Raw genomic sequence first — 10474 nt, forward strand, 5'->3', positions numbered from 1 at the left:
TTTACTGTTTCCAAGTAAGTGATGCTTGACGGTTGAGTACCAAATGAGAGGGACAGGGTAGATTTTCCTTGTAAACTATCAAACATTCTAAAATTTATTGTTACTATTATTTAATTTTTTGTATTTAAATCTGTATGTAGATTTTGACTCATCAATTCTACTTCTGTAATCTAAGCTATAGAAATACTTATATATGTGTATAAAGATGGATATATTTTAGCATTGCTTGTACTCATGAGAAATTAGGGAGCTATTGAATATCTACCTACAGGGGATTATTATGCACATTGTGGTACATACCTAGTATGAAATATTATACAAAACCTGAGAAAAGAATAAGGTATATCTATATGTACAGAATTGGAGAAATGGCCAGTTTAATTACATAATCAAATATATAATGTGATGCCACTTTGGAAAAAATTCTTATTCACATGTATATCCGTATTCTTAGCTCCATGGCTGTATGTGCTCAGAGAAATGTTTCGAAGAATATTTCACCATTCTACTTTGCATATTTCTGTAGTGTTCAAATATTTTACTTTTTTTGCTAAAAAAAGGTTCTAACCATCCTCTGAACCCACGCTGATAAGTTAAAAGTTACACTAATAGGAAGACACTGTGAAGGTGTGAACATTCTATGTGTGCTATGCATCTGCGGGTCCCTAAAAAATGTGGTTTATTTTCTACATTTTTTGTGATTCCACTGATGTTGGTCTCTTTAGTATTTAAGTAGGAAAAAAAGAAGTGAAGTGAGGCTGATAAGAGAAATCTGTGACTCATTCTGGAAACTTCTCTTATTGGCTAAGAAAACCAGACTATTCCAGTGGTTGTTTTTTTCTCCAATGGTTTGCAGTACCCAACTGAGCCTCTAGATGGTGCATGGTACATTGGTAATTTAAAAGCGTGGACACAGAGGTTGTTGAAAAGAAAGGAAGTCCATTAGTCAGGGGGATCAACATGTGAGTGGATATTAGACTTTCAGTGGCTTTATCATTTTGCTTCTAATGGCCCTTCACATGACTCCCTGCCTTTAAGGTCCATTTATTTTCAAATTTCACCCTCACTCTGCTTTTCTTCCCTTCACCTTTTCCTGCTTGACTTTCTTTATAGTCCATTATATTCACCAGCATCTGTCCAGCTCTCTTCTCCCTGCTGGTTTTCCTACTTGCTCATAGTCATGTACAGCTCTCTTTAATCACCTTTTCATATAATAAGTCAGGTAATCCTTCTCTTAAATCTCAGAACAAGACCCATTCACCAGGGGAGCTGTCTTGTTTGGTGACTAATTAGTTGTAACCTGTAAGAGGGGTCTTCCTCCTCTCAGCACTGGTGGTTGTCACTAGAAGGTGTCTAATGAATGTCTTCTGGATACAAGAGATGCACACATTTGTATTAATAACATGTTTATTTTCCTTCTTTTTGCCCAATAACCCTAAAAACCTCATCTAACTGTCCAATGTAATCACTTAACTTTTCTTACAATATCGTGTACCCTAAGAGTAATGAACGAGTGTACCCAGAAAGAGTTGAAGTTGTATATCTGAAAATTCAAAAAAATTTTTTTCCTCCAGTTTTAGTCCCACGTGTGTCTTGGAAGGTGATCATGATTTCCGCTGCGATGCCTGTCTTCTGGGCTATGAAGGGCAATATTGTGAGAGGTACGTTGTGGAGTTATCACATGGAAACCACAGGGCACATCTGCTTATTTTACATTATAGGCCATATTTGCTAAAGTGCTTCGGGAGTCATTAATCAATTCGGTCGTGCATGACTGATATTACAAAACAAAATGTACTATGCGTTAAGATAAATAAATACACTTTCTGTGACCATTTCATCCTCCCTTTAGAAAATTAAATGTAGAATGAGGTAAATGGGCCTGTGTTCTTTGCATTTCGTTTGGCAGAAATGATTATTGTCCTAGGGACAAAAGCCGGTTCATATATTAACTTACCGGTGTTGATACTACTGTCTCTACCAGCATATCTTCCTTTCTGTAGGTGCTCCTCAGGCTATCATGGGAACCCTCGAGTGCCAGGTGGCACTTGCCAGAGGTGTGACTGCAGCCCGCGAGGCTCTGTTCATGGTGACTGTGACCGCAGGTCTGGACAGTGTGTCTGCAGACCAGGGGCCGCGGGGCTCCGATGCGAGGAATGTGAACCCAGGCACATTCTGGTGGAGAGCAATTGTATTTGTGGGTATTTTTCTTCTCTAAATGTTTGAAGATGGTTTCTCCTTACAAATGTTCTCTTGTTACGGTGCCCTATGGCATCAGCAGGATAGACAAAGTTCTATTTTATTTTAACTAAGCATAAATTGCCTTTGTATCTGCCAAACTGAATTTTTCATAGTGTGTTTGGAGTTGAGGCTTTAGCTCTTGGCTGTTGTGGATTTTTTTTTTCCAGTTCTGATTTATTTTAATAGCAACTACATGAAATAGTCATCTTGGGGTGTCTTCTCAGTGGTTTATGGGAGAAGTTAGGGAGGAAGTAATGTCAGGATCATGGCATTCGAGAGCCATTTTGCTTTAGTTTATGTGTTTGTTATAAGCAAAAACACGCCCATTATTTTCCTCGGTCTCCTTCATTTGTACTTGCCGAAGGTGAGAGTGTGTCTGCAAACTATCTGAGGAAATGACAGAAGAGGCTCTGCAAGCAAACACATTTGGAATTCATTGCCATCGGTCCAGAGACGATCAAATGTACTGCAAAGGTCGGAGCTGTGTAACATAACGTGCGCCAGACCTGGAATCCTCTCTGAGATCAGTTATTCTTTTCTGTGTGGCCCCCAGAGAAGTCAGTTATCTGACTTGCTCAGCGTCATCATCTAAGAACAGGAACTTAGTGCTTCCTGCTTACCTCCCACTGAGATCTGACAGTTCCTGGAAGCCTTGTAGTACACTCTGCCATATTATGATTTTGTGTTATTCTTACAAAATGGCTTATGCACACTCATGGGAAAATGTGCAGACCGTTTTGCATTACTTTTAACTTTCTTTTTCTTTAGCTTGTGATGGTGAATGTGTAGGCGTACTGCTGAATGACTTAGACAATATTGGCAATACCATTCTTTCTGTGAACCTCACGGGCGTTATCCCTACCCCATATGGAATTTTGTCGAACCTGGAAAATACAACTAAGTACCTCCAGGTAGGTACCGGGAATACAGAAATGGATAGAAACTGTGTCATCGAGAGATATAGTAGAAGGTAAGGGTCATTCTGTCTGTCTTCCCACCTCTTCTTGTTTCCAGTGCCCACCACTGGGAGGTGTTCAGCAGTCCCTTGAACATAACCAGGGAACACAGCATCCAACATTAACTTGTTTTACTGCGGAACAGCTCTAATTGTTTAAGAGTTGTTCATTAGACATCTTTTTATAAATTCTGTCCCCACGGCCCTTCTTCTGTCTTTTGGAATAAGGCAAAGTTGACTTGCTCTTCTTTATAACAAACCTTTGTATATTTGAAAATAGCTGTCCTAATAAACACAGGAAAAAAATCTGGGTGGTATCTTCTTTAATGTTGGAATATGATAAAAATCAACTATTTTCTATAAATGTATTATTCTCAATTAGAGTTCAGGGCACAAAATTTCTCCAACATGAAAGATTATATAGAAACTTTTGGGGATAAATTACAGTTTTATGTTTAGTCAAATAGTATCTTGGTCTGAAAAAAAAGGTGGGAAGATAAGAAATTGACTTATTGGACAGCATTCTACTCTAGCATTTTTAATGCTAATTAGAAAAAATGTGATTATTAATTTTGCTTAAAACTTATACATTAGAATTTGAGATAATTAATTCACTGTGTTGTGGAGTAATAAAAAAAACAATAGTCATTCTTGAACACCATTTTTAGATAAAAACTTTTCTTAGACTAAACATTTCAGTAGGCCTACCGGTGTGCCTGTGTGCCTGTGTATGTGTGTGTGAGTGTGTGTGTGTGTGTGTGTGTGTGCGCATGGGTGTGTGTGGGTGTGGGTGTGGGTGTGTGTGTGTTGGAATCGAGCTGCTTCAGCAGTCCATTCATGTTTACAGTGGTCTTTTCTCTATAGACGTAATGTCAGTAAAGAAAGGTTAGGGAACTCTAAGAGATATTTTTATATTATTTTTCCTCAAATGGAAAAAAAACTGTTTTTGAAAGATGAGAACAAATTTTCAAAACTAATTTCTCAAAAAAAAAAAAAACAGGAAAGAACAAAATTACTTTTCCACTCGCTATAAACACAATCAATAAATTTCTTTCCTGTCAGTTTGGACCAGGGATATAACTCTATTTTAAATTTATGAAGTGAGATAAATTTTTAAAAGTATTTTTGAATGATTTGCTCTCATTTAAACCACTAATAAATTTCTTTAAGTATTTTTTTATGTTTATATAAAGTATGTAGGAGGTTAAGAATGTAAACTCTTAATTTTTCATTGTTTTCATTATTTACCTACACATAGACCTTTGACAAGTCACTTAACTCCCCCCACGAACCCTGAATAATAATATAGCCACTTCATAGGGATGCTATAAGGTTTAAATACAATCATGCAAGTAAAAATCTAAGTTTAGCATAAATTAAGCAATTAATTATTAGTGATTATAAAGACTTTTTTACTTGATACTTTTGTATTTTAGCCTAGTAAGCTTTTTTAAGTTTTTTAAAGGTGTTAGCAAGTATAGTTAAGATTTATGTAACTCAGATATTGAAATTAAGCCAGACTTATCCAAGAATTTCAACAGCGTCAGATTCTGTACAACACAGCAGACTTTAAATTCATGTTTACATAGGAAATGTAATACAAAAGATGGCAGTATAGAAACATGTTGCTTTAACCAAAACTTAAGTAAATGTGATCTATGTTATTTTTTAATGTAATTTCAAGGAAAAGAAGAAATTCTTTCTGTGAACAAAGTAGGTAATAACAAGTGATTTTTAGTTATGAATCCAAAAATTGATTTTGAGGCATTGTAATTTGTTTCATTCATTTTTTAAAAGGAATCTTTATTAAAAGAAAATACACAAAAGGAACTGGCAAAAAGTCAACTTGAAGATGTTGCCAATCAAACAGACGATCTACAAAGGGAGGTAAATTCTTCACATACAGAGCCCCGTCCCACCCAGCGCTTGTGAGCAGTTGCCCTATAGGAGTGTCTCAAAGGTTCTGATTAGGTCAGGGCAGCCCCCTCCTCTCAGGAGCTGTATTACAGGTACCTTGTAATCAAGTTGGTCTCAACCTGGCTAGTTTCTATGCTTTCATGGGAAAAGGCTCCTGACTTCATTTCTGTCGTCACCTCTGCTGAAGGAAGAGTTGGGCAATCACCTTGCCATTCAACCATCATTTTCTCCTGTGAACCAAGGGGGTGGGGTGGGAGGAAAAGATCCCTGTGGTTTCTTCCTTTTCCTAAATTCACTGCATAACTGAGCATATGGTGAGCATGAGTGCTCAGAGGCATGCCACCAAACGCCAGGACCGTGTGCTGCAACACACTGGGCAGAGCCAGCATGACCCAGAACTCAATGTGCGGTGTCTGTGCAACATTCAGGCTGCTCGCTTCAGATTTGCAGACTTTGAATGGCAAGTGAGCTCATTTTGATGCCAGCAGGTAATTATTCTGTTTATCCTATGTCTGATGAATGGTTTTTAGTGGCCCATCCCCCACAAAAATCTCCCATTCACAGATAGTAAGGGAGGCCTATTGTCAAATTTATAATTTTCACTTATGAATTTCATATGTGTGTAATATATATATGTACATATATATTCCTGTGTATACTTAGATATGTATATGATAGTGTATCTATATATATGTATCTACTCTCTATCTCTCAACATCCACACACACACACAATCATGCACCCTAAAAAAAGTATTAGCTTGCCTCCTGTTCATTTAGGATTAATGATGATTTGAGAAGAGTTTAAGGGTTTTCATGGGCTTTAAGTACCTCAGCGAGCTGACATTTGATAGGCTGATCGAAATAAATTCTCTCTATCCATTAGAGAAGATTCTCTTTGGATTTTGACTAGACAACACTTTTAGACCCAGGCTGAGCTACTTTACATTCCTGGAAATTGCAAACAACCTTTCCTTTTACAAATTATAACATTCTTAATGAAAGCTACAGCTGAAGGCAGCTACTCTCAGCCCCTGGGCTGCCAGCTTTATAAACATCATTGAATTTCATCTTCATAAAGTTCCATAAGTCTTAAGTGAGGTGTGATTCTTATCCCATGTTATTGATGAGGCTAGAAGATGTTATGTACTAGGTCTCCAGCTTGGCAAGATTGGGCCTAAGACCCAGTTTGCCTGATTCCATGTTCTTAACTCCTTGACTAAGTTCTCATGGCCAGTACAAATTAGTAAGATTTTTCTTTCTGTATTCTGTATACTTGGGTCCTAAAGAGAATATAAGGCTTCACATTTGAGACATTGGGAGATTCTATGGTTTGATAGCCAATTAGGCTGCTTTAAAAAATATGCCATGTTTTCTCACACAGTAAATTATTTCTTTAAGCACTTAATCAATTTCTGATCCTGACATATTAACCTTGGCTTACATGGTAGTGGACATCTTTACTGTATATTCTGGAATATGTTTTGTTATCTAAAGGAGACAACTGAAACACTGAAGCTTCCATATTATTCAAACTCAAACTCACCTGAAACCATTATTTTCTATTAGCTCACCAGAGTTTTAACAAGTAGCCAGCATGTGACCAGGGCGACTGAAAGAATCCTCAGCAAGAGTCAAGACCTCATGACATTTACTGAAAAGCTGAAGATAAGCATTCAAGGTAGTGTGGTCAGTGCCTAGTTTGGGAGTCTGTGCTTATTTGGAAGGAATAGTTTCATTTGCTCTATTAAATGTATAGATAGATGTGTGTGATTCACACTGGACTGCTAGAGCCATAGTTTTTCATTGAGAGTTTTATCTTTTTAAAAATGCATGTTTCCTTTTTTATTATACGTATTATGCCTTATACTTAAGTCCTAAATATCAAGTAGATATGGTGCCTCCTCATCTGTTGTGAATTTGTCAAATTAACACTTATTAAGAGGAACACAGGGTGCTGGATGATGAGCCAAGGTCCAAAAACAGACAGCAAGAGAAAATGAAATATAGAAGTCTATTACTCTCGGGTCTAAGAGGAAGTACCCAGCATGCCTCAAGGGTCCACATGGAGAAGTCGAGGCAGTGTGCAGGCTAAGAGAGAGAGAGACGTGACCTGGGGTACTTGCCTTTATTACGGTCTTGGGGTGAAGTGCTGAAGGGTTCCTGAGTTATGATGAGATTGGACAATCCAGACCAAAAAAGCAGAGTTTTGGTAAGCTCCATGGGGAGGGGTCTTATCGAAGGGGCACACAAGGGGAAGGCAGGGAGACTTGATCGCAAGGGCTGTCATGACAGGAACTTACATTTGCTTCTGACTCTGCTGGCTGCTGTCTAGGGCATGTGCATGTACGAGGGTGCGAGTGTCAGTTTAAGTTCACTAGAGGGCTGTTGGCCAAACAAAATGGATGCCAAGGCAGCAATACCACGGAGAAGCTGAGCTAACCTCTTGACATCATCACTTGGCCCACAGTAGGAGCTGACAAGATTTGGGGTTTCAATGTAGTCCCAAAGTGTATCCACAATATTAAATTCCATCATTATTCAATTGGGATGTCCCATCTGATCTGGCTATTTTCAGTTTTCTAGCTACCAGAAACATATTCTTGCTTTTCTTTTTGGATTACAGTGTAAGCGCATAAAGAATACAGAATCCAAATCAGACTTTATAGGGCAAAAATAAGGAAATTATTAGAACGAATAATATGTTTGTTTAATAAAAAGGGTGGTATCAAATATTATTGGTTCATTTATACAGTAAATATTTATCGAGCAGCTTCTATGTGCAAATATGTATGCCAAGTGCGGGAAATGCTGAGGGAAACATACGTGATGGTTGCAGCCCCTGTCCTTACGGAGTTTATGGGTACTGGGGAAGACCAACACTAGATAAACCAGTAATCCCAAGTGTTTTGATCAGGGACATCCAGAGTGCATTGGAATATAAAGGCTGACCTGGTCTAGCCTGGAGTTTCAACCAGTTTAGGGAACATAGCAGATGTCACTGAAGAAGGTTCTAAGTTTTTCCATTTTAGTACTATCCACTTTTGAGAGGCTTGTTAAATGATTGATGAGCTTTCTCCATAGAAATTATTGAAAAGGCAACAACTCTAAATCAGACCTTGGATGAAGATTTCCACCTATCCAGTTCTACTCTTCAGAATATGCAAAAGAACATTACATCTTTGCTGGAAGCCATACAGAAAAAGAATTTCATGCAATTGCACCAAAATGCCACCCTTGAACTCAAGTAAGTCCCTAGATACGATTACATCATTCATGGCACAGCCAATTGGAGGTAGGAGCTTCAGTGCTGAGAGGGAAGGAAGGGAAAGAAGGAAAGCTCTCACTGGGGGCAGGATGTCTTAAGAAAAGACGGGAGGCCTATTGTCAAGAGATGGGTGCCAGCTCCTCCAAACAGAGAAAAGGGTAATCAATGCCAATATCTCTTTGTGCCATTATGCCATAGGTTTTGTTTTTCTCTGTCTCTAGAACAATATTTCCACCTAGCACAGACAAAAGAACCTCATGATACTGTATTTATAAAAGATGAAGTATAATGCAATAAATGTTCCTGGAAGAAAAATAGTCAATGTCTAATACATATGCTGCAAACTCTAAGACAGATTGACATTATGCCAGAATAATTTAGCTTCGTTATGCAAACCTTCATTAAAAAGCACAATGTGAAGCAACAAATAACAAAGAATTGTCAGACGTGGTCACGAGAAACTTGTAATTTATATTCAGGCTTTTTTCTTAGTGTTTTCACACAATTATTACGTGATGTAGTACAGCACAAGCCATCTTTCTTCCAGGTTATAATCAAACGTACTGATTTAAATAGTTACACCATATACCATCAACACTTCATTCTCTATAGTGTGATATGTAAACTATTTTAATCTGTTTTGCTATTTTAAATAATGTTGTAAGGACATCTTGGACAAAAATCTTTATCTATATTCCACATTATTACCCTGTTAGGGTAGACATTAAAAATTAAAATCATTTAGCCAAAGAATTTCCACTTTGAAGCTTCCTGAGTTGCGTTTTCAAATTATTTTCTAAAGGACAGCCGTCTCTGGCCCACTGTAGTTACCTTTTACTGCACACCATGAAACTAGGTATAGATATGTAAAAATTCCTTCTGTTATCATTTCAATGATAGGAGCTTTGTTGTTCATTTACTTATTACGTGAACCATCTATATTTATCAGGGCTGCTGAAGATTTATTGTCTCAAATTCAGAAAAATTACCAGAAGCCACAGGAAGAGTTGAAGATAATAAAAGAAGCAGCAAGTAGCCTCCTTTCAAAACACAACAGTGAACTGCAGGCAGCAGAAGACCTCATGAGGGAGGCAGAGTCAAAGACCAAGGAAAGCAACCGCCTGCTGCTCATTGTCAATGCCAACCTGCGAGAGTTCACTGTAAGTCTTTATAGCTCTCTCCTCAGTTAAAACTGGTCACCAAATCTCCGATGTAAATAATACTATTTTTAGCTTCTTAAAAAATGAGCCCCAGGACTAACCTCAGCACATAGCATCAGGTACCAACGTTAAGAAGCTGACTTGCTTTATGAGGCACCCTTAAAGGTAATTCTTGCTATAGGGTAAAAAGCTGCGTGTTCAAGAAAAACAAAACTCGACCTCAACACTAATCGCCAAAGGAAGAGGATTGCTAGATACTGCCACTGCACGTGCAAAGACTACACGAAATGCTCTAGCAGTAAGTTACAGCTCAGCACAGCCACAATACAATTTCCAAAGAACCTTCATACACCTCATATATCTGTGCACTCACACATTATTAAATAGATGCACATATATTCACGGTATTGATTTCTCTATGCAGCAGTTAGAGCGTCACCGGGATGAGCTACTTTTATGGACTGCCAAAATCAGGCACCACGTGGATGATCTGGTCATGCAGATGTCCAAAAGAAGAGCACTTGACCTTGTCTACAGAGCTGAGGATCATGCGGCTGAGCTCCTGAGACTAGCAGGTGCTTTGGACAGGTGAGACCACATTTTGCAGGGATTCCAGAGGTTGTGATCCATTGATCAGAGAGAATAAGGATGGCTATTTGGAGTCACTCTTCTTTTGTCTTAAAATAAGGATCCTGTTTTATTTACATGATAAAGAGGATTTCCTCCCACATCTGATAACATAGTTGACCATTGGTATAAAGGTATGATAGAGAAATACAAACTGAACCAGATAGACATTAAAGCTAATATTATACTAAATATCAAGCCATCAAGGCCTCGTTAAGCATCTGCAAAGTGCACAGGGCTTTGTCAGGTTGCATGTGGACAGAAGGAGGATATTAACTTCTTTACATATCTATCTTTTTGGAGCCTG

The 10474-nt window shown here is 38.1% G+C and overlaps 1 protein-coding gene across 1 annotated transcript in view; it reads left to right on the forward strand.

The window, feature by feature from the left end:
* The window catches only part of LAMA1 (laminin subunit alpha 1), a 154614-nt gene that overhangs the window by 103437 nt on the left and 40703 nt on the right, over positions 1-10474 (forward strand). Inside the window, 9 exon segments of the mRNA XM_023534189.1 lie at positions 1575-1661; positions 2004-2197; positions 3010-3152; positions 4994-5083; positions 6682-6793; positions 8197-8359; positions 9330-9540; positions 9722-9838; positions 9965-10128. Coding sequence (XP_023389957.1) covers positions 1575-1661; positions 2004-2197; positions 3010-3152; positions 4994-5083; positions 6682-6793; positions 8197-8359; positions 9330-9540; positions 9722-9838; positions 9965-10128 — 1281 coding nt within the window.

This window comes from Pteropus vampyrus, unplaced genomic scaffold, assembly GCF_000151845.1.
Source record: "Pteropus vampyrus isolate Shadow unplaced genomic scaffold, Pvam_2.0 Scaffold122, whole genome shotgun sequence".
Lineage (NCBI taxonomy): Eukaryota > Metazoa > Chordata > Mammalia > Chiroptera > Pteropodidae > Pteropus > Pteropus vampyrus.